Source organism: Eucyclogobius newberryi, unplaced genomic scaffold (genome assembly GCF_026437365.1).
Source record: "Eucyclogobius newberryi isolate DKJ021-1_F unplaced genomic scaffold, fEucNew1.0.hap1 SCAF_11, whole genome shotgun sequence".
Lineage (NCBI taxonomy): Eukaryota > Metazoa > Chordata > Actinopteri > Gobiiformes > Gobiidae > Eucyclogobius > Eucyclogobius newberryi.
In genome coordinates, this window is record NW_027315735.1 from 21,243,968 (window position 1) to 21,269,206 (window position 25,239).

The window sequence follows — 25,239 nt, forward strand, 5'->3', positions numbered from 1 at the left end:
TCCTTGTTTTCCAGTGTACCGTTTCGGCCCAATGAAATACAATATGTTATACACTCTAATGTTGTTCTAATATTTAACTCTAAAGTTGTCACTTGTATTGAACGTTTGTGCTGCGTATGTGTTATATGACGTTTCTGTTCTGACCTGCAGGGACTGCAGATGGAAAGTAGCCAATAGGCTAATTCTGGCATATTCAAAATATATGTTCATTAATATGCACTGTTCCTTTCAAATAAACAAATCTAATATACATGCATTAAAATCCAACAGCTCTCAAAATGCCATAAGACCTATTCTCTGGATAAAGAATAGTAAACAATCACAGGAGATAATCTGTTGTATCTGGCAACTCTGTCTTCTGTCCTCAGCAGCCACGCCTTAGAAGCATGACGTAAGGCTGGAGGAGTGGACCGTGCTCTGTTTAGAGGACTACGCGCCTCATGCAATGCTCTGGCCTAGTAATGTAGAAAAACTATGTTTTGAACAATGTGATTCCATGACACTCCTGAATTTAGTCGCAACTGCTAAACCATGTTCCTTTACTAAAAAGACGAGTTGTTGTTGTCTTTCAGTATGCTATTTAGGAGTGTTTGCTTAAATTTGGAAATTTCGGATCCCTAGATCAGGGGTGCCCAAACGCTTTTCATCAAGGCTGCATATTGAAACATTAACTGGAGAGCCATACACTGGTGGTCAATATAGTGAAGTTTAGAGCAGTAGTGTTAAATCTGTAACTCCGTGGTCGTCCTACTAGAGCAGTTTTGGACTGGTGTCATGAATTAGCAAAACAGACCAGAGAATTCACATTACTCACAAAATGTTGCCAGATCTTCCAAAAAGAGTTCATGGAACCTTCACCTAAAAAAAACTAAGGGAACTAGGCGTGCACGTTCCCCCTTAGAGGGAATCAAATAATGGCCTGCAAATAGATGCATTTAGAAGATGTTTGACTCTGCCTGCACACATTTAAAATTGGAAATATTAGTCTGTCACTTTTTTGTTTTTTAAGATTACAATGAGAGAATATGCTGTATTTAAGACTAATACTAATCCAGCAGGAAGCCGAATCAATCTGAGAGCAGGATCTGATCCATGGGCCATAGTTTGGACAACCCAATTAAATCATGCCTGTCTATGCCGTTATCCAAGACGAGACCAGTTTGGCCAACATAACTAAACCCAACAAAACAAATGGTCATCCTATGTGATGTCTTAGGACTGTTTGGATATTGCAACAACTTAATACAATACATATTAGAACAGAATCCAGTATCCTGACACTAACCCAGTGTCTTGATGTAGGCCAACCTTATGAAAGCATATCCCAGCACCCATCCTGATACAGAACCAAAGGGTCTTGTAAGTAATCTATACTTACAAGACATATCATGCTGAATATGAAATACCATTGACCATTGGCTAAAATTAGAACATATATAATGATGATGAATAACATTGCCAACAACCTCACTGATGCAATAAGCTTCAAACTGTTTTTATTCATTCATTCATTTTCTACCGCTTGTTCCCTTTCGGGGTCGCGGGTGACTGGAGCCTATCCCAGTGACTTCGGGCCTTAGGCGGGGTACACCCTGGACAGTGGCCAACTTGTCGCAGGGCCAACACAGAGACATAACAGACAGTTCACTCTCACATTCATTCACTAGGGCCAATTTAGAGTCACCAATTTTACCTAACACATACATGTCTTTGGACGGTGGGAGGAAGCCGGAGAACCCGGAGAGAACCCACGATAACACGGGGAGAACATGCAGACTCGTTGGTCTCGTCCGGGAATCGAACCCACGATCTCCTTCTTGGGAGGCAAGAGCGCTAACCGCCTTTGCCACCGTGCACTGTTTTTATAGTTTAAGATATTTTTTTTCCCAGTGTGTGTATGTTGTTGTTTTTTAAATTTTCTTTTATATGAGAATGTACAACATGTAATACCTTCCACATTAAGGACAGAACAGGAGTGGGAAGAAGACTTAGTATTATTTAACCCCTTATGTCTATCAATTGTGTCTATTGTAATAGGCACGTACAATTGATAGACGTAAAATAGTCATTGATGGCCACTTGTAATTAACTTAAAAAGAAAAGATGGCTAGCACATTTTTAAAAAAACATAACACAAAAGACAAAACAATGTTTCAATTTATACTTGAATAATATGCGTTACACCAGCAAATTAATACACCTGTGTGATTCTTGCAAAAGACAGTTTAACATAAATTTTCTGCTACTCTCACTATTCACAGCAAAACGATTTAGCAGACTACATTGTAGCAAACTATGTTTTGCTTTGTGCATTATTAACAAGGTTTGTAAAACAATTATATCTAATAATATTGTAGCACTTTGTTCAACCTGTTTTAATGTGTGTTATAAAGTTGCACTTACAGAATAAAGCCAGATTAGTGAATACTAGTTTTTCTAAATTATACAACATTACAAATTCTACATTCAAATTCAAACAAACAAACAAACAAAAAAAAATCTTGAAGTATCCTTGTACAATTATAAAACAAAAAAACTGATCAAGTATCCTTAGTATAATTAGGCTGTACTATATACCATATTGTTTTATGTTGTTTTGTACTAAGTATTAGAACACTTATAGAACACTTACACATTAAATACCTATGTAGTGTATTATATATATGTATATAGACCAATAAATTAATTATAGAAGTAGGTAAGGGTAAAGAGTTATTGGTGTGTTATAATTAAAAAGTAGGTATTTATTTAAAAACGGTGTTAAAGGTGCAAGATATGTTATAGATTCCTTTTTGTTTTAATTTGTAATTTCTAACAAAGTTGTGATAAACTAATACAGCTAACTGTAGTTAGTGGCTTCCATGTCAAGTCTTGACGTTCGTTCACAGCCTCGTGATATCGGTAAACCTAACATGACGTTGTGGTTCCGTATTTGATGAGCATCTACGCTGACCAATAGAAACGCAAACTTGTTTCGGCAGAACCAATGGGATTATGAGAATTTCTCACAGAGGCGGTCCTTCTGAGAAACAGTGCGTATCGGGTTAGGCTGTTAGAAAGTTAATGGCTGGGGGAAAGAGATCCTCCTCAACCCTCGCTTCGGGAGAGTTTTTGGATTCCCTGAAGTAAAATCACGCAAATAACCTAAAGAAAGAGCCTGGACGGACGTTTAAGTCAACAACTAGCGCGTGAACCCAGTATCGTGAACATAAGTATGCAGGATGCAGTAGCCGGGACGGCAATGCTTACGGACGGCTTCGAGGACGAGATTGACTCGGTGACTCCTCGCTCCCCAGTGGCAGGGATGGGGGTAGGAGCGACACCAGGAGGAGTCGGACTGGGGGGCATTGGGATTGGTGTAGGAGGAAAGAAAGTACGCTTGTACGGGGAGCCAAGCGGGCCTGCTGCAGAAAGACTGGATTTCAAACTAGCGGCCGCGGCCGTGCTCTCCTCTGGTCCAGGATCCGGCAGCGACGAAGACGAGGTTTCAGAGGTAGCTACGCTATGCTAACTTAGCTAAGCTTTACTAGAGCTAACTACGGGAGCTAACCAGGGCTAGGCAGCATTCCGCTTTAGCTGGCTGCTAGCTAAGACTTAGCTCACAGTTGGCAGCCACCCCCTCCCAGGCCGCTAAAATTACGTAAATTACTCTCACAACTTACTCAAATAACACTACTTGCCAGTTCAGGCCCTAATTCGGTGTTTGATATGTACAGTGTATTTTGGAGCAGTTGCAGCTGTACAGGCAAGCCGGAGTAAATATAATATTTATGCGTCCCAGGCTGCGACTCCGGCCTTGCTTGGCTGAAGAGACGCGGCCTCGCTCGGTGCTGTCGTCTCAGCACCGTCACACGTTTGAAGCCCTTCCACAAAATGTAGCCTCAACACGCAGGATATGTCCGCGAACAAACGGACAGACCCGGGCTGATATGGTGCAATTACGTCACTTTACAAATATTGTAAATAGTCTCTGATCAGACCAAAACGGGTCCATCCATGTAGACTGCGCTTATTCGAGTCTGGATGTTTCAGTCTGGACATTTTTTAGTCTGTGTTGACAAAAATCTTAGTTCAGCCTTCCTTCTAATCTCTCAATCATAAAACAATCGATTCAATGTCCACTTTATTTGTGTTGTCACGATGGTGAGCAGTTTTACCATGTCGCAGATGGGACATGTGTGTCGGCATCTCGACACATCATGCTGTAGTTTCGATAGAAAGGCTGTCATGTGTTATTTGCAGGATATAAGTTGGTGTTATAACTGTTGAATTTGGTTTACCTCTCAATAACACTGCAGAAAGAATACATATTATCTCGGTTTTCTGCAATGACAGTTTATGAGACGGTAAATTAAAAAATGATAATAGTGGAGCTGCGTCTTCAAGCATCCCTCAAAACTTAAGTTGCACCACTGAGGCAGGTGTCTTAACTGAAGCCGTAACAAAGTTTTACTGATCGTATATTTAGCTAATATTGTTTGCCCTGTAGCTTGTCCAGCTGAGCAGCAAGCATCTTCAGCTAAGTGGAGATTCATATAAGCAGCAAAAGACACACGTTTGATAGTAATAGTTGTAGTAGTGGTAAAATGATATTTGATTCTGCTTGCAAACCTACATCTTCTGTGTCATGCTTGTTGTTAGCCCACACTGCTCCAAGCGTGTCTGGTGTGCCGTTTCAACCCAATAGAGAACTCTCTTCTCTGGGCTGCAGCTAAAATTTGAGCCCCAGGATTAAGCAGATGCCATTCTAGGCCTTTTCAGCTCTGTGGATACCATCACTCTGGGAACTGTAGTTCATTAATAGTGAACACTGATGTCCATTGTTGATTACAAAAGCCCTCATGGAACTACATTCCCCATGGGTTCTTGTGCTTTGCATTCCTGTCCTATAGCTGAATTTACCTACATGACTGAATACTAACTTTCTCCCAACTTTTATTATATAGCTTTTCTGTGCCTCTAATGGTGGAATGTGTTTGAACTATGGCTTTAGATTTTAATTTCTTGACTTTTGTTTTTGAAAAAAGCTTTCCATTATCCAACTTTTAAGGAGTTATCATGACATTTGTATCTGCATTTATATTATACTCCTGCTCATTCTCTTGTTACTACATGTTCAAGTTCAAAGTGACCTTGTGAATTTGTTCTAGTTCCTTGCACTTTACTTGTGTTTCAAATAAGTAAATTTGTGCTGCAAAAACAGCTTGCTGGTTCAGGTATGATGCTGTGGGCAGCTGACTCTCAGCTGAATGTGTCCATGTTTGTAGGGGCACTACTGCGTCCTCTGCTGTCAGTCCTTTATCCCAATGCTATCTTTGCTTCCTTTTGTGCTGAATAAATGGTAAACAAACGAGGATCATGTGACATTTTAAAGTCCATGGATTTTAGTTTTTAATTAATTTAAACTAATGACTTAAATGGTTTGTATTGCAAGATCTTGACTGACGTTTTCCCAATCCACAATTTGAAACCATTGTTTCTTGCCTTTCTTCCTTTCTAAGGTGGAGTCCTTCATTCTGGACCAGGAGGACTTGGATAACCCCATCATGAAGACAGCGTCAGAGTTGCTCTTATCCAGTGCCACAGACGGAGTTGATTTGAGAACTGTTGATCCAGAGACACAGGCGCGACTCGAAGCTTTATTGGAAGCGGCAGGTATGAACATTTTTCAGATTTAGCCCGTTTTGACACCTAATAATTTGCAGTACTTTACAAACAAGAAAGGCATTGTAGCTTTTGGATTTAGAGTTATAAATATTTGCTCTCTAAATCCATGGCCAGTATTTGAAAGTAATTTGGTCCATCAGTTTCACTCAAACTTTTAATGTAGGTGTGAGATGCGGTGTGTAGATTAATCCAATTGTGCTGGGTGTCCTGGCCTCGTTTGGGCTTATGAACATTACCAGGTAGATTAACACTGCAATGCGCTTGAGCCTTTCCAGCATGCAGCGAGCTCGCGTTGAACAGCTAATGGGTAATCTCATTCTACTGTTCTTTCCCTACCGTCCTCTGTGCCACAACACAAGAGTTCGTCACGTCAATTCGGTCATACAAATGTATGGTTTAATAATAATCATAATCATAATCATAATAATAATAACTTTTATTTATATAGCGCTTTTCAGTGACCCAAAGACGCTGAACATAATAAAAAAAGGGGGGGGGTATTTACAGACAGGGGGGACAACACGTACAATACACATTAATATACAGATAAAATGAACAAGACAGAAGAAGTAGAGAGAAAAAGTTGGGGATGTAACAGGGGGTAGAAGAGTAGGCAATGGGGTAGAGGAGGCTAGGGGTAGGGGAGGTCATAGGCTTGGGTGAAGAGGTATGTTTTTAGGCGGGATTTGAATGTTGTGAGTGAGGGAGAGTGGCGGACAGGTTTAGTGTCAGTACAAGTGGTGCACCAATATGGACATTTCATACAGACACCGAAAAAGCATGGACAGATAATTTCTATATGTGTTTGGTTACTTTAAGCACATTTTAAAATATTTTCAAAAAATAAATACTGCTGTAAACTAATTCATTTTTATTCTAAATTGTGGCTCAAATCCATTGTAAAATGCATGTATCCAGTTAGAACACAAAATAACCTTCTTTGGGGAAAAAAGGAAAAACTTACTGAGCAATAATTTATTTACCATTATGTTTAGCTACTCTGTAGGTAGGCTATAGTATGATTATTCTTTATTAGAATAAAATTTAGCCTTCACACATGTAAATGCCCTGTGTTATTTAGATTTTTTATCAGACTTAAGTCCCTCTGAACCTCTCCAGTCTTTGTGTCATCGTGTTGTTCCGCCTCCTCCTGTAACAGCAGCAGCAAAAGTCTCTCCTCCTCAGACTCGGCGTCTGATCAGGCACTCTGCATTCTCTCCTCTCCTTTTTAAAACCGCTTATTCTAATGTCATTTGCAGTAAATGTCTTTAAACTGATTGTTTAGAATCATAATCAGAAAAGGTTTATTGCCATTGTCATTGGACACAGTTCGCAAACATTGGAACTTGTCTCGGTATTAGGTGCAACATAAAACAATTAATAATAATAGCAATATCTTTAGAGTCAAATATGGCATGCATAAATAAAGAATTTACTGATGAAATAAGGTAAAAAATAAAAAAAACTCGGTATTTACACAGATATTTACACAAACATTCACAGATGGTCGGAAATGGTGCGGAAAGTGAACAATGCGTGAATAGTATTGATTCTTTAATTGCTTAAGTGGCAGGTGTTAAGTGTTCATGAGTCCCACGGCAGAGGGAAAGAAACTGTTTTTGTGGCGGGAGGTTCTGGTCCGGATGGACTATAGTCTCCTGCCTGAGTGGAGTGGCTCAAATATTCCGTCTCCGGGGTGAGAAGGGTCGGCTGTGATCCGACCTGTTCGTCCTGGAGACGTACAGGTCCTGCAGAGATGGAATTCTGCAGCCGATCACATTCTCAGCAGAGGGTACAATGTGCCGTAGCCTCCGTTTGGAGGAAAACTAGTCAAATGTCTGAAAAAAAACATTGCGGTAATCGGGGGGGAATTCGTTGCACATTTATTTAATGACAAGTTTTGTCTTAAGTTTCAAAGGTCAATATATCCGTATAGGGATGTATAGATTACATATAGATCTATTGAATGGGTTGTATTTTCTGTTGCTCGTGACGAGTTTACACACACACACTAGGGCTGTGTGATTTTGCCTATGAATATGATTATTCTTTCCACACCCGGCTATTAAAATGTTGCAGAAAATTGTCAAAACGTTTATTTATTTTTCATTTCAAGTTGTGGTGCAGTTAGTTTGGTTACAATGCTAATTTTGATTGTACCTTAGACTACGCAAAGTATAAAAGCTAAAAGCAGATCAAGTGTGTAATTTTAACTTTGTATTGAGGAGTGATCATGTTGTAAATCCTGATCATGACTGGAAATGTCTCTCCATTTATGAATGAGATGAAACAAATTCATCTTAAGTGTTGGGGGTTATTCAACATACCTTCATTTTCGGTGCTCCTGAATAAAAGCCAATTAAAGCCAAAATAAAAAATAAATTTGACATACGGGCCGCACCTGTTGGTAAAGTACTAACATTGTAACATGAGATATTTACTTATAAATATAGTATACGGCAGTGATGCACCGGTTGTCTTTTGAACCGGTGGTCGTGCGGCACAGCGGACCTAATTAGACTGACTTCTCAGTAAATATGAGTTGGATTGTAATAAAACACACAGCATTTTGAAGTGTTCTAAACTGCAGACCGCTGTATGTCGTGTGTCTTTGCGTTCAGGCACGTCTAGATTCACTTCCTCATTAGATTAATTTCTCTGTGACCATGAGTCTGAGTATATTTTATATTAACAAATATAAAATAAAATACAGAGAACACAATGTGGCCCCACGTCTTCTACAGTGTGCAGGCTTTTAGATAAGATTTGAAAACACCCCGTCCAAATAATTTTGTCCGGGGTTACGGGGGCCGACTAGGCAAAAAAACGAGTAGCTTCGGCATTCTCTGGACCACGGCTTGGTAGCCAATCAGAGTCAAGCACATAAATTTCATCGACCAATCAGCGAGCAGCATGCAAATTTTCACTTGTAAACAGTAAACTGTTAAGGCGGACTATTGTCAAATACTCTCCGGCCCGATTTAATGATAATATTCCCTTTTTTTTCTAAAATGTATTATTAAAATGGCCATCCCTGCACTCGAAAAAGCCCGTCCACATTTTAAAATACCCCGTCCAAAATACGGGAAGACGGGTCTCTATCTAAAAGCCTAACAGTGTGTCAAACGCTTCCGGTTAATGCTAGTGTGTCCCCCGGTGGTCGTTAGCCAGTCAAAGTCTATGAATTAGATGCACCGTTGTATGGGCCGCAGGGTTCAAATTGTGGGAATAAAGTAGCGGCCTGAATTTAGTTAAGATGAGGGTAAACCATGTGGAGTAAACTGATTTGAACTTTTAAGACATTTAACGTAGTTTGACGCTTCTGATTTTCTTATGAAATTCAAAGCAAATTTGGGTGCACGTCCAGAGCGTCTGAACAATAAACTCACCTGCAGACGCACGTCCTAGGCGTCCAATTTGCTTTACAAAGTGAAAAAAGACGATCGGCTCGGGGGCTTGTCTGGGAACACTAGATACTTCCGAGATGAGCAGATTGAATATCATAATTTGCTCTAAGAGCTGCGTCTGGATATTTTTTTTACCTGTGCAGGGTTTGTCCTGGTCCTTCTTCCGGATTGTGAAATGTGTAGGTACGTCACTGGAGCGTAAGCTCTGATTGGTTGCCTCGCCACGTCAAGTTCAGCTTTAGCTCGGCGTCAAAATCTGATATCACACATTTATTCCATTGTGTTTTTTCTGGAAAGACGCTCCTGGTGCACTGCGATGCTGTCATTTACACTCGCACTGTCGTGAGGCTGAGCTTAGGAAGCTCAGAGGAACGCGCTATGAGGTGGTAGGGGAAATAAAATTTTCTTCCAGAAAAATCGAGATGAACCCCAAATTCAGTTAAGCGATCGTAGATTAGAACTATATAGACGACTAAAGCACAAACGGTCTGATGATGGAGGTTGCTTATACGATGTCACAATCTCTATAAGCACAAATAAAAAATGTATTAACATGATCTGGCATAACCTGTGCATCATTTGTTTTGTAAACCTTTTGACTAGATTGAGATAAACATGTCAAGAGTAAACCATTAACTTTCCCCCCCAACGCTTTTCTTAACATTGCTCATGAAACATTGTGAAATCTTTGAGAACCATGTTGCCTTGGGTTGGGTCACAACAGGATTGAGTTTCTAAAAGTTCATAATTGCTAAGCATGCACATGGTTTTCAAACTATTTCAAACACAAGGCCGCTTCCTGTCCTGAACGTTTTTTTCACGGTCTGTTTCTATGGTGAACCTATTTTGTTCACTGTCCATATGAGCTGCTGTTATTCCTTTCTTGTTTACTGCCTCTTACCATCTATAATTGAAAAAGGATGGACCTTTAATTTACAAGACTCACTGCTTTGGCCACAAAGCGCTTTTTTTTCTCCAATAGTGTTTTATTTTTTGTAAATAAAAGCAAAAGATATACCGGTAGATGTGTAATGAGGACTGTGTTTGTGTTCTACCACATTATTAACAAATGCTTGGTTTGGTTTTTTTTCTTTGTGTTTTGCATTTACGCCACTACTAACCTTGGATTGGATTGGCCTGACTGGACGCACTTCTCCCTGTCCCCCTGGTGTGGTTGTGCTTCCCTGTGGTTTGCCTTTGCCTATGCACCTATGCCTTTTTGGTGTTTGGCAGGCATCGGTAAACTGTCCACTGCCGATGGTAAAGCTTTTGCAGACCCTGAAGTGCTACGGCGGCTGACATCGTCTGTGAGTTGTGCCCTGGACGAGGCGGCAGCAGCCCTGACGCGGATGAGGGCGGAAAACACACTCAACGCAGGCCAAGCAGACAAGTATGTATCTGGCCCATACACTACCTGGTAGGGATGGGCGACATGACCCAATTCTGACCATGTGACAATATCCCAACGAGGAGATAGTTATAGTGCGAAGCAGTTCTTTATGCCTATTCTGCTTTATGTAGTGCTCTGCTTTTTCACTTCACCTGCTCCTGTTTTTGGTCAGCATTAAGGCAATATAAAGCCAAGTGCACCTGAATTGTGAACAAAGGAAAATTGTGCATTTTCAAAGAATGTTAGATACATTTTTGCCATGTTGCCCACCCCTATTCATACTAATTCAGTTTGCACACTAATGCATTATGCATTGCAGCTGTTAAGTATATCGATATTATAAGTGATATTTAACACTTTTTTACACAAAGATATACATGCCATAATTTACTAGTCAAACTTTACAGAGACCAAGCAAAGATTAGTTGAGGCTACTTTAGACCATAACATGGAAAACCATTTTAGGAAGATTTTTTTTTTCTTTTTAACAACGGTATATTTCTATCATATGGACCTTGCTTCTATTGTGACACGTTCACTTTCTTGCTGTATTGATTATTACATAAGCCAATATTGCGATATCTGCAATTTCGAGATGTATTGTGCAGCTCTACCACAAATGCGTGGTGATAGAAGTCTGCGGCGTTTGTATGTCCACCTGTCACAGTGGCAGTAATTGTAGCAGTCTGGTTATTTTCAGCCGTAGTTTAGCAGAGGCGTGCTCGGATGGGGATGTCAACGCAGTCCGCAAACTGTTGGACGAGGGACGGAGCGTCAATGAACACACGGAAGAAGGAGAGAGCTTGTTGTGTCTCGCCTGCTCAGCTGGCTATTATGAACTTGCACAGGTAAAAAAAAAAAGTGCATGTTATTGAACTATTTATCAGCCACTTGTGTACATGATTGACCGGAGTTTTTTTCTGCAGGTGTTATTGGCCATGCATGCCAATGTAGAGGACAGAGGCATCAAAGGAGACATTACACCGCTGATGGCTGCAGCCAGTGGAGGTTATGTCGATATCGTCAAACTCCTTTTGGTCCATGGAGCAGATGTAAACGCACAGTCCTCTACAGGTGAAAAAAAATAAAAGTGACTTGTACGCTGTCTGTTGTGTACTTTTTATTAATGCTATTTGGTTGTTTTATTTCAGGAAACACTGCTTTAACGTACGCATGTGCAGGTGGCTTTGTAGATGTGGTAAAAGTGCTTCTCAAAGAGGGTGCTAACATCGAGGACCATAATGAGAACGGCCACACGCCCCTCATGGAGGCAGCGAGTGCGGGTCACGTAGAGGTTGCCAGATTACTTTTGGAGTATGGCGCTGGCATCAACACACACTCCAATGAGTTTAAAGAAAGCGCGCTCACACTCGCCTGCTACAAAGGTCCGATTTAAATAAATGTTTTAAACAGGTCAATTTATTAAGTTAAAGTTATAACATGAATATTCCCTATGTAAAGGTCACTTGGACATGGTGCGTTTTCTTTTGGAGGCTGGAGCCGATCAGGAACACAAAACAGATGAGATGCACACAGCTCTGATGGAAGCTTGCATGGTGAGCATTAGATCCAGCACTATTTGGCTCACAAGACACGTAGCTGGAAAAATCAAATGTGTATACCTTCAATATTTTTGGTATTTTTTTAAGTGTGTTGTGCTTATCTACACATTTTTTGTCTGTCTCGCTGTCCCAGGACGGCCATGTGGAGGTAGCGCGACTCCTATTGGATAGCGGTGCTCAGGTGAACATGCCTGCGGATTCCTTTGAGTCACCCCTTACCCTGGCAGCCTGTGGGGGACATGTGGAGCTGGCAGCCTTGCTCATTGAGAGAGGAGCCAACTTGGAAGAGGTATGATAGACTGAATTACTCTTCAGTAGTTCAACTGCATCACATTACGGTCTTGTTTGTGCACAGGTTAATGATGAGGGATACACACCTCTTATGGAGGCAGCTAGAGAAGGTCACGAGGAGATGGTAGCTCTGTTACTAGCTCAAGGTAAATTGGCTCAAATTAACACCAACATTTTAACTATGACAAAAGCAGAATGTACGAGTTGGAAATAAATTACAGTCTTCTCTCCAGGTGCAAACATTAACGCACAGACTGAAGAAACCCAGGAAACAGCCCTGACTTTAGCATGCTGTGGAGGTTTCTTAGAAGTTGCAGACTTTCTCATCAAAGCAGGAGCTGATATTGAGTTGGGCTGTTCCACTCCTCTCATGGAAGCTGCACAGGAAGGCCATCTAGAGTTAGTGAAGTACCTCCTTAATGCAGGTAAGTGCAATCACTATTGAGCTGCCTGAAAGTTACATGATGATTTTCTGGAATAAACTTTTTTTTTTCCCATTCAGGAGCAAATGTTCATGCAACAACAGCCACTGGCGACACAGCCTTAACTTATGCCTGTGAGAATGGACACACGGATGTCGCAGATGTGCTTCTGCAAGCCGGAGCCAACCTGGTATGTTTCAAACTTAAAGGCAGTATGGACGATTTTTCGGTGATTTGAGAATGCAGGCGGAAGTGCGCATGCGCAATCCCCGTGCGGACTGATACAACACACACGTGCGTGCGTTTATTAGCGTAACGGAGCGCATCGCTCGTCTCCCGTAGATTTCTGTCCACTTCTGCGTCAGCTCGATCTGTCTTTCTCCATCTTCATTTTGCCCCGTACACTGAGGGAACTATATTATGATAGATCCATGCGCTTAGGCACGCGGAAACGTGGGCACGAACCGCACGCGGCTGCAGGTGAGCGATGGATGCGTTTTATGATTGATACGTGGCAGGACAAATGATTTATCCATGCCACGAGGAAATATAAAAAAAAATGCGGAAAAAAATCTTCCATACCACCTTTTAATGCTTTTTTTTCAGATATATTTTACATAAAACTGTACATTAAAAAAGTTGTTTTTCTCCCCAGGAACATGAGTCTGAAGGTGGGCGAACTCCTTTGATGAAGGCAGCGAGGGCGGGTCATCTCTGCACAGTTCAGTTCCTGATCAGCAAAGGTAGTAGTTATTATTATTATTATTAGTATTGTTTTTTATTATTATTTCTGCTATACTTATTAGTGAATTGAATGCACATCAAGTTATGCCTTTAATTAAATATCTGTCTTCTAGGAGCTAATGTGAATCGAACGACCGCTAATAACGATCACACAGTGGTGTCGCTGGCCTGTGCTGGAGGACATCTCGCTGTGGTGGAGCTACTGCTGGCACATGGAGCTGACCCAACGCACAGGCTCAAAGTAATGACAGCCGGACATCCTTTTAATCTTTATCTGTGCGCTGGAGTTATCATTGAATCTGTTTGTTTTTAGGATGGTTCAACTATGTTGATAGAAGCTGCTAAGGGTGGCCACACTAATGTGGTATCTTACCTGTTGGATTATCCCAACAACATCCTGTCTGTCCCAGCTCCTGATCTGTCACAACTTACGCCTCCTTCGCAAGATGCCTCTCAGGTGAGGCTTCAGTCGTTGTGCATTCCCTATTGTTTATATTTATCATTATGTAATAATAATCCCTTTTGGTAGGTTCCTCGTGTCCCATTCCAAGCCCTCGCAAATTTGGTGCCCCCCCAGGAGCCCGACCAAGCCCCTTCAAACATCGCCACCCCCCCTCCTGTCTCGAGCAAGGGTAAGGATAATCCCATGAATGATTTTCATATTCCGCACTTCAAGAGTTTTGGTTTAAATGGAAAATGTATAGTGTAGTTGTATAATATTTTTGTACTGATGTGGCAGATAAAGTGGATACAGGTACTGACTGGCCGTACCTGCTTGTCATTGCCTGATCTTATCAGATCTCAGAAGCTAAGCAGAGCAGGGCCTGGTTAGTACTTGGATGGGAGTGTCACATTTGGGTGCTTTAGGAAATGTCGTTGTGTCCTTAGGCAAGACACTTCACCCACATTGCCTAGTAAAGTGCTTTGTGTTCCTTGATGGTGGAAAAGTGGTATTTAAATACACTGTAATGATTATGGCCCATGGCCATATAACACAAGTGTTTTGTAATTATTCTTATTTCAAAGTATTTGAAATGACTCACATTTGCTATTATCTCTGTTGACAAATTAGCCATGTCCAAGCAGAGACAAGCGGCCCTTCAGCCCAGTGTGCCCAATTCGACTGTCCGAGGGACGGAGGCAGATCATCTGCCGACCTTCCACTTGTGCCAGCCTCTCGAGTGTATTGTGGAGGAGACGGAGGGAAAACTCAATGAGCTCGGGCAGAGGATTAGCGCTATTGAAAAAGCCCAACTTCAGTCGTTAGAACTCATTCAGGGGGAGCCACTCACCAAAGACAAAATTGAGGAGTTAAAGAAGAGCAGAGAAGAGCAGGTGTGTATTACCACCTTTCAGTACATTTTCACTGAGCAGTGCCATTGATGGTGTCTACTAGAAATTTAATCAAATATTTAAATCAGTATTAGATTTTTTCTGAAATAAAAAATGTATGCTTTTAGGTTCAGAAGAAAAAGAAAATTCTGAAAGAACTGCAGAAGGTGGAGCGCCAGCTGCAGTTAAAAACACAGCAACAGTTCACCAAAGAGTATATGGAGGCCAAGGGCTTGAAGGAAGAACAGGAGCCTGGGCAAAGCCAAGGCCCTGGCCCTGGCCCTGGGCCAGGGAGTCCAACATCCCCGATGCTTCTTCCCACACCTCTAGGCGCCCAAGTTAACACCAGTTCTGACACGGATGAGGAGGGCAACCGGGACGGAGAGCAAGAGCTGCCTGCCGAGGTAGAACAGGTAAAGTTCAAACGTGACTACACAATGTGTCCCATATGATTTTTTTAAATCTACTCATACTTGATGTCTGTATCCATTCAGGAGGATGACGACTATGATTATGAGGAGGAGGGTTCAGACGAAGAGCTAGATGGAGAGGAGGATTTTGCCAAACTTCCTGAGGTGAGCGCAATCCACAGTCCACAGCCTCCACTGCAACCTCCGCTTCCTCCCTCGCCTCAGACTCAGCCACAGCCCCCACCTCCACCTCTGCAGGCGACGTTTGTTCCTATCCCACCCCTGCCCGACTACAATCCTGCAGATTATCCAGGGAGTACTAGTCCAGAGCTCCAGAGGGTACTAGTTGGACAGCAAATGCTGGGCCAGCAACAAGGCCAGGGTCAACAGTTAGCTGGGATTGGCCCAGGTATGCTACCTCCGCAGCTCTCTGATGGTCTCATGGTAGCCACACCTGCACAAACGCTCACAGACACGCTGGATGACATCATGGCAGGTACGTCTACTTCAAGGTGCAAGTTCTTTCAATTTTGTGACCGATCTTGCTCATACTGTTTTTCTGATGCAGCAGTGAGCAGTCGTGTACCTATGCTGAATACTACAACTTCTCCAACGCCCTTGTCCCAGCCACCCTCACAGACGCCCGCAAACATCTCCACACCTCCTTCTGTTTTGCCTCTTTATCCTTCCGTTGACATTGATGCACACGTAAGATCCATTAAAGACAAACTAAAGCACTCATCTTAAATATCTCTATATTCTGTGGTTGAGAGCTGTTTCCCCCCCTTCAGACGGAGAGTAACCATGACACTGCGCTGACGCTGGCATGTGCAGGAGGACACGAAGAGCTGGTGTCTGTCCTGATTGCTCGGGGAGCAAATATTGAACACCGAGACAAAAAAGGTATGCATTCATAACAATATCAATTACATACAGATGAAATATTTCCGGATGTTGTCATTGTGGACAATAATTTAATTCAAGGCTGTGGCAACCCCTGAAATGAGAGCAATCAAAAATAATTGGGGGCTATTCTAAATTTCCATTGCTCCCCAGGTTTCACGCCTCTTATCTTGGCGGCCACGGCTGGTCATGTTGGAGTTGTTGAAGTGCTCCTGGACAAAGGTGGCGACATTGAGGCGCAGTCGGAGAGAACCAAAGACACGCCCCTCTCCTTGGCCTGCTCCGGGGGGCGACAGGAGGTGGTAGAGTTGCTGCTACTTCGGGGAGCAAATAAGGAGCACCGCAATGTATCTGACTACACACCGCTCAGCTTGGCTGCTTCTGGGGGTTATGTCAACATCATCAAGATACTACTCAATGCTGGTGCTGAAATAAACTCCAGGTAGGAATATGTATCTGAAGGTTTGTTTATAAATTATGATTTTGTTTATTGCTCATGTTTTTTTTTCTCCTTTCAAGAACTGGCAGTAAGCTTGGGATCTCCCCTCTAATGCTGGCAGCAATGAACGGCCATGTACCAGCTGTAAAACTGCTATTGGACATGGGTTCCGACATTAATGCCCAGATTGAGACCAATCGAAACACTGCCTTGACCTTGGCGTGCTTTCAAGGGCGAGCCGAGGTCGTCAGCCTGCTTTTAGATCGCAAGGCTAATGTCGAACATCGTGCAAAGGTGAATGATGATTTCGTCTGACTCAGGAAATCACTGCACAATGAATACCAAAGTCTGACTGACTGACTCTTCACTTTGCTACAGACTGGTCTCACTCCTCTAATGGAGGCAGCCTCAGGAGGCTATGCTGAAGTTGGACGAGTTCTTCTGGATAAAGGTGCTGATGTCAATGCTCCCCCTGTGCCCTCATCTCGAGACACTGCCCTCACCATTGCTGCGGACAAAGGCCACTATAAGTTTTGTGAGCTGCTTATCAACAGGTGGGTCTCTATGGGTCCTTTGTACAGAACTGTTATCTTGTCAAAAAGAAGCAACATAAATTGTAATGCATGGAACTAAATATTGTCTTCACAGGGGTGCTCATATTGATGTACGCAACAAAAAAGGGAACACACCTCTCTGGCTTGCAGCAAATGGCGGACATTTTGACGTGGTTCAGCTTTTGGTTCATGCCAGTGCTGATGTGGATGCCGCTGACAACCGCAAGATTACCCCTCTCATGGCTGCTTTTCGAAAGGTTTGGTGTTTTTCCGTGTTTTTCAATTTAATTTACTATCAAGTTAGTAACAACTTGTTTGCACATCATCCTAGGGTCATGTGAAAGTGGTGCAGTATCTTGTAAAGGAGGTCAACCAGTTCCCATCAGACATTGAGTGCATGAGATATATTGCCACCATTACTGATAAGGTAGGTATTAAGTTAAAGTTGATTGTGTGCCTTGTAATTTGAGCTAAATCAGAGACACAATATCTGGTAATTAGGAGCTGTTAAAGAAGTGTCATCAGTGCATGGAGACCATCGTCAAAGCCAAAGACCAACAGGCAGCTGAAGCCAACAAAAATGCGAGCATCCTCTTGAAAGAGCTAGATCTGGAGAAGGTAATGCTTATTCTAATAATTCCTTGAGTGTTCATTAATGTTCTTACTCAAACTTGATTCTTTTTCAGTCGCGAGAGGAGAGCAAGAAGCAGGCTTTGGCTGCCAAGCGCGAAAAGCGCAAAGAGAAACGCAAGAAGAAGAAGGAGGAGCAGAAGAGGAAGCAAGAGGAGGAAGAGGGGCAGAAATCCAAGGATGAGTATGAGATGCTGGATCAGAAAGAAGATTCGGCAGAAGGTAGACTTTAAATCAACAAATGCTTGAATCAACAAATGCTACAAATATTACAAGAAAGTTTAAGTAGTCTTAAATGTGTTATTTATTCATTTACTTTAGAAGCAGAGGTTCCCATCGAGCCTCCAAGTGCCACCACCACCACTACAATTGGCATATCGGCCACATCCACCACATTCACTACAGCTTTTGGCAAGAAGAGGGCGAGTGTGGCCACCACCCCAAGCACCAATCGTAAGAACAAAAAGAACAAGACCAAGGACTCTTCTCCAAGCGAACCAATCATCTTACAAGATCCACAGGTTGGCACCACACAGCCCAAATATAAGCAGTGTTTTAAGAACTGGTATAATTCCTGTGTTTTGTCATAGGTTGCATTAGCGCAGCACAAAGCTGACAAGAACAAGATCCACGGTGAGCCCCGGGGTGGAGGTGGGGGAGCGACGAGTGGTAACAGCGACTCAGACCCCTTGGACAGCACTGACTGTGCCAGTGAAAGCAGCAGCAGTGGAGGCAAGAGTCAGGAGCTCAACTATCTCCCCGACCTGACTTCCTCTGTTTCGTCATCTTCATCTTCCTCATCCTCTTCAGCGCCCTTTTCAGGAGCAATGCAGTTGCAAAGCCTCCCACAAGGTCCAGAGAAAAGGCACTTTCTGCAATCACACGTTGAAAGCAGAATGGACAAGGTCACAGTCTCCATCTCAAAACCAACACAAAAGTGAGTAATACATTGGCACAAAACATTTATCGTTCTTTTCGGGCTATACAGTGCTCCTGAATAAAAGCAGCGCACAAGATATTTACGAAGAAAATAGAACTTGTACACGGGCTGCACCTGACAATAAACCGCAGGTCCCCATGAGATATTTACACATAAACGTGGTAGTGATGTGTCTTTTGAACAGGGGCTCAGCATTTTGAAGCTTAACAAACACAACACAGCTGTCCCTATTGTCCCCACTGTCTTTGATTACTCTGTGTGAGCTGATTTACCTGTGGCTGTGTCTTCACATCTGGTTTATCTGCTCCTGAGCTTGTACTTGTCGAGTGAGTGTTGGGTTGTAGCATGAGATATTTACACAGAAATATAGTCCAGAGTAATGATGCACAGGTTGTCTTCTGACCCTTGAGTCAGGTCTGGCCAAGAAAGTCTAATTTCAATTTGGAAGGTTCTGCAGATCGCATGTCCGCGCTCCGCATCTGCCTTTGTATTCTGCCGCGTCTAGATTCACTTCCTCATAAAGCTAATTTATCTGTGAATATGAGTCTGAGTGTAATAAAACTGTGATCACTGTCCACTGACATCTTTTAGTGTGTAAAACACTAGCACTTCCTGCTAGACTACCCCCTGGTGGCCGTTTGCACGAAAAAATCTATAAATTAGATGCACTGTCATAGTGACCACAGGATTCAAAGCGTGGGGAAAAAGTAGCGGCTTAAAGTCCAAAAAGTATGTTTAAAAAAAAAACTTTGTGCCCTATACTAATCTTTGCCCCAAAAGCACATCTGTAGTCAAGTAGTTTTTGTTTGATTAATTCCATTTGAAATTGGATCGCAATATTATATAACATTAATGGCAGAGTCTTGCGATTGTCATTTGTCATATGTTTGACTCTTTTCACAGAGTTCCGGACACAAGCGACTCAACCTCAAGCTCCTTTCCTTCACCATTCAAAACCATGGCTCTACCAGTTAACACATCGAGCACGAAGCTAAGCCTTACGAGCCCTAAGCGTGGCCAGAAGAGAGAGGAAGGTTGGAAGGAGGTTGTGAGGAGGTTAGTATATTTTGGGTTGAGGTCTGCTGTACTACTTTTGAAAATGTATCGGTCAAGTTACTTATACATTTTAATTGTAACCCTCACTCAAGTATCTGGAGCCACGGTCAAAAGATAGAAATACATGAGTATTTATTTTCTAATTTTACAGATCGAAGAAGCTCTCAGTTCCCGCCTCTGTGGTGTCTCGTATTATGGGCCGAGGAGGCTGCAACATCACGGCGATTCAAGATGTGACAGGAGCTCATATTGATGTGGACAAACAGAAGGACAAGAACGGAGAGAGAATGATTACTATAAGGTCTGGTCTCTATTTTTCATTAATATATAAATGATTGCATAGTGGCCAGTGTATTTATTTTTTTTTTAATACTCAATTGTGACTTAATCATGTTGTTGCAGAGGGGGCACAGAGTCCACCCGTTATGCAGTACAGCTCATCAATGCTCTAATTCAAGATCCTGCCAAAGAGCTGGAAGATTTGATCCCCCGAAATCACATCCGAGTTCCAGGCTCTAAAACAACAGCTACTTTCCCAAATACAACCGGGACCACCTGTGGTTCTGTCACCAAACCACTGAGCTCTCTGGTCACATCCTCTGGGGTCTCGTTCCAGCCTGCCTCGTCAGCCTCCTCTCAGACTGGTGGAAAGATTGGGAAGGTCTTGTCATCAAATATCAGGCAGCCGTTTCCTGTGTCTCTGCCTCTCGCTTATGCCCACCCTCAGCTCGCTCTACTCGCTGCTCAAACCATGCACCAAATCAGACATCCACGTCTACCCATGGCCCAGTTTGGTGGAACCTTTTCCCCTGCTGCCAGCACATGGGGCCCTTTTCCTGTGCGTCCTGTGAGTCCCGGCAGTGCAAATAGCTCCCCCAAACACAATGGAGGAACTGGAAGCACGGCCAGCCAGCCCAGACCCAACTCGGCCCATGGCGACCACAGCAGCACGTCAACCACAGGAGCCCCGGTCTCAACAACCAACACCACCACTACCAGTACTCCTAACACATCCACAGCTGCTGCCTCCCCTCATACCCCCAATCCCACGGCTTATAACCCCCAAACAAGCGTACACACGCCTTCTTCAGTCCGGAAACAACTCTTCGGCCCTGACCCCAAGTCCCAAGGGGTCAATGCTGTGTCTGTTTCGGCTACGCCTCCTACTAACAGCAATGCAGTACGGGGAACAGGGTCTCCAGCACATCACAGCTCAACGTCAACTGCTGCTATTGCTACACCGCAAACAGTCGGACCCATCTCACAGCCTCCAGTTCAGGCAGTCAAAACAGACCTCGGCACAGTTGTCCCTCCAGGCAAAGACAAGTCTTCACTCCCAATAGAGAGTCAGCCCATGTCTGTCAGTGAGAACATCGCTCCAGTGGGTTTCACACCCACTGCTCTGGCTTTATCGTCCAAACCAGAGCCTCGGCAACAGTTACCCATGACGCCCTCTTCTGTACCAACCTCAGAAGCACCTCCACCCCTCCTAAACTCACAGCCCAGCTCCAATCTTCCCTCCGCCACACCCCCTGTCCTGTCACATAATATTGCACATCCCAACAACAATGTACCCCATTTCTCTGCCCCTGCACCAGTCTCTCATCGTATGCAGCCACCAGGGCCTTACTACTCTCTCTCTGAGCAGCAGCAGGCACAGCAGCAGCAACAACAGCAGCAGCAGCAGCAGCAGCATCAACAGCAGCAACAGCAGCAGCAGCAACAACAACAACAACAACAACAACAACAACAGCAGCAGCAACAGCAACAGCAGCAGCAGCAACAACAGCAGTCTGTGTTTGTGCCGTTTAACAATCAGCAAGAGCTCCACAAACAGTCCCAAAACCAGACGTCTCAGCCTGGTATGCCTCCCCAAGTCCAAGCTCCTGGCTCACTTCAGGTCTCTGCAAACCTCGGAATGATCAATGGTCCACAGATGCAGCATGTGGCCAGCCCAGGCAAACCACAACAGATCACTAACTTTGGTCCAGCCGGCCTCTTCAACTTCAGCAGCATCTTTGAGAACAACAACCAGGTCAGTTAATGCTCCATTATATCTGTGATTTTTTTTCTCGATCATTTTTAGCATAATCAATAAAGATTTTGAAAGGCGACTTTAGATTTTGGTGGTCTTTTATATTTATGCATTATTTTTACACAGGTGGGAAACAATCAGGTGTGGAGCCATCTTCCTGCTCGATCGCCACCAGAACAGTCGTACTCTGCACCACCAAACTACATGGCCATGGGTCAAATGGACAGTATGATTCCCCAACCTCCCCCAGACAACTCCAAAGCCCCTGGCTACCGCTCAACCTCCCAGAGGATGGTCAATAGCCCCATTGGTAAGATGCTTAAACATCAGAGAGTTGTCCAATTGCCAATATTGCAACTCTTGAGCTCATATTTTTCTTTTATTAATTATAGCTTTGGCGAGCTATTCGACCAATCCTGTGTATCTGCACGGACACACTGCAATGGGTGCTCCTTCCTTCAGCAGACAGCACTTTTCACCTCATCCATGGAGTGCATCAACATCAGGTAGTTTTCTTTGTAAACCAAAGTCTTTAATGCTTTCTCCTCTTTTTGATTATCAAACCGTTTAATTACCCTTTAATTCCAGGAGACTCTCCTGTTCCTCCTCCCTCTACCGTGTCATCCTCTGCACTGTCCACGTCGGCAGTGGCTCCACCTCCTCAGCCCAAGCAAGGCAACACATCGCAGCAGGATCGGAAGGTGCCTCCACCCATAGGGACTGAGAGATTAGCACGGATTCGGCAGACGGGTTCAGTGAACCCATCGCTCCTCACCACCAATTACACTGCTTCTGTTGGACAGGGAGGCATTTGGTCTTTTGGTGTTGGCAGTGCTTCAGGTGAGTGAATAATATGAAGTTCAATAACCAATATTGTAGCACACACACACACACACACACACACACAATTCCTAACCCTGTGACATTTTTTTATGCAGAGGCTATGTCCGGTTGGTCCCAGCCGTTGATGAGCAGCCACATGATGCATCCTCAGCTGCAAGCGGAACAGTCGGCCTTTTCTCAACACCAGCCGATGGAGCAGGATGATACTGGCATCGCCAACCCCGCAAATAACTTCCACCAGCAAGCGCACATGCAGAACAATTACATCCCTGACTTTCCTAAGGTGGTTATCTACTGTGGGAAATATGTGAAAATGTGTATTTAAAACATAATATACTATTTATTTTTTATCATTGTAGGGAATACCAATATCAATGTATGGAGGAACCATGCTGCCCCCTCATCCACCCATGGCAGAGGGGCCCGGAGGAGCAATGTACAACGGTTTGCACACTGGTGACCCTGCATGGAGTCCCATAATCAAAGTGGTCCCGAATAACACAGACAACTCAGACCCACAGCAGCAGGTACACCAGGTCTTTTACAATTAAGAACTTGTTGCTTATCGATAAAGGGTGCCTGCATGATTATTTGTGAGGGAAGGCCACAATAAAGTGACCTGTGCACCATCACACCTGCAAACTAGTCACATATTTTGACCTTCCCCCATTGCTCAGATGAGCAATGATGTTCTGTTGCCCTCCCTCAATGCCACATCCTCCGTGCTCTTGTTGTACACGTCATCTTACTTTGCACATAGGGCTCATCCGCGTTTTTCTGTTTTTTTCTTGCTGACCTTCCGACTGAGCCTCGTCTGACATTTCTGATGTCTGCAGCATTTAATTCAGTGTCCTCCAAAGCTGTTGTTCAGTCTTGGGGTTTACTAATGATTATCTTATTTTATTTTGGATTTGCCACTTTGCGCACATGGTATGAAAACATTTTAATATGCGGGATGGGGGACAGCACCACCTACAAACACTTGCTACTCAGTGCTGGCCAGAGGTGCCAGGCCAGCACTGAGAGAGTAAAGCTGATTGAGTTTGCGCTCTCCATTGCATACAGTTATTTTATGGGGTGACACCAGGAGAGTGGGTGCTTTGTGCTTCAAAGGTTTCCACTTTACACAGACATTTGAGTGAAACAAGCACGTGGTGGCACTGGCATCAGCTTATTCTAACCAGGCCCAAGATAAATACTTGCGATTTTTGTGAGTTCACAAACCCATCTTGTTAGGCTCCCGCACCAGTGATCAATGGGCCAATCACATGGCATTTAGCGTCTTGAACCAATCACAGAGCAGCGTTATGGTTTGGGCAGAAGTCAAAACAAACCTGGCCATGCAGATGGCGGTACTTCGCTTTTTTTTTGGAAAAATACAAACCATTTTGTTTTTCAAAGACACACAATTGCACTTTGTACATTTGTGGATGAGAAAGATAACTGTGCTTTTCTGAACACTGGACTTAAATCAATTTAGATTGACGCTTCAACCAATCTGCGTAACGCTTTTTTTTAACGTCCTGGCTGCTTTCGGAAAGAGCCTTTTCAGATTGAATCATGTGACGAACTCAATTAAGAGTGAGACACAGATCAGTCTGTCGTGAGCCAAGATAAATGATCAGCACGTCCGTTGTAAACGCACTTCCGGTCGAGCGGGAACTTTGTTCACTTATGTGGAGAACAAGAGAAAGTCTCGCCACTAAAATGTGCTATAAAGTAGATTGACAAGACGTACGTGTTGGATCCATCGCTTTGTCAGTGTTGTCCGTCAGGAACAGAGTTGTTCTATAGCCCCGACTGAAGAGCAAAATGTTAGGCGAAATGTCTGTAGTCACTGTTGAGCTGCTTTGTGCATGTATTTAGATTCAATGAGAAAATGAAGGTACACACAGAGTGTATCCCTACAAATGGCTGAATATTTATTGTATTATTTATATTTAATATTCCATTTTAAAGATTTCTTTTTGATTTTGTAGGTGTGGCCTGGTTCCTGGGCACCTCATCTGGGCAACGTGCATCTGAATCATGTCAATTAGGGAGCGTCCACAGCAATCAAACAGCATGACTCACAACGCAAGCGCGAAAAACAAACTTGACAAAATATGACGATGATTAAGACAAAGCTAAAATATACTACAGTGATAACCTAACTAGTGACTTAACAAGTGCAGAGCAGGAGGTAAAAGAATTGGAGGGTCTCATGACGCCATTCTTTGATGTGCCTATCTCTCCTACCCACCAAGAAGAACAGAGTTGGGCAAGAGCTGTTTTCAGTGTCCCAATGATTCAAGCAAACTTGTGCGATCAACTGTTAAACAGGATCCATTTTCTGCGTAGTTTAGTGATTTTGACTTAAACTCATCAACATCTTTCTTGGGCTTAAGGGGCTCAACATGAAGTAGCTATTTAATGGCCCAGAACTAGATGATTACCTGAGGAGAACGAGAAATCAAAACCTTTTAGAGTGGTAAATACATGTATAATTGTTTACATACTAAAAAGGGTTCAAATGAGAGTAAATTTCATGTCGTATAGTGGCTCTACTTTATGTAGCCTGTATTAATGTGAAATATTTACCTTAATATTCAAATAAAAGATTGAAAAGTATGTG

The 25,239-nt window shown here is 43.2% G+C and overlaps 1 protein-coding gene across 1 annotated transcript; it reads left to right on the plus strand.

Moving 5' to 3' along the window:
• The first annotated feature begins 3,033 nt into the window (after positions 1-3,033).
• ankhd1 (ankyrin repeat and KH domain containing 1) lies at positions 3,034-25,235 on the plus strand. Its single transcript, XM_072437805.1, has 39 exons — positions 3,034-3,493; positions 5,502-5,655; positions 10,308-10,464; positions 11,165-11,312; positions 11,391-11,538; positions 11,616-11,849; positions 11,926-12,020; positions 12,160-12,315; positions 12,382-12,463; positions 12,551-12,742; positions 12,820-12,929; positions 13,395-13,482; positions 13,597-13,724; positions 13,797-13,940; positions 14,013-14,115; positions 14,556-14,818; positions 14,944-15,228; positions 15,310-15,721; positions 15,794-15,933; positions 16,017-16,128; positions 16,282-16,570; positions 16,648-16,861; positions 16,946-17,121; positions 17,216-17,378; positions 17,453-17,548; positions 17,623-17,739; positions 17,808-17,973; positions 18,073-18,272; positions 18,342-18,688; positions 19,595-19,747; positions 19,899-20,048; positions 20,150-21,401; positions 21,528-21,782; positions 21,909-22,092; positions 22,175-22,288; positions 22,371-22,622; positions 22,721-22,908; positions 22,985-23,152; positions 24,605-25,235. The coding sequence occupies exons 1-39, from the start codon at positions 3,215-3,217 to the stop codon at positions 24,662-24,664; spliced, it is 7,974 nt and encodes a 2,657-aa protein (XP_072293906.1). The 5' UTR covers positions 3,034-3,214; the 3' UTR covers positions 24,665-25,235.
• The last annotated feature ends 4 nt before the right edge of the window (positions 25,236-25,239 follow it).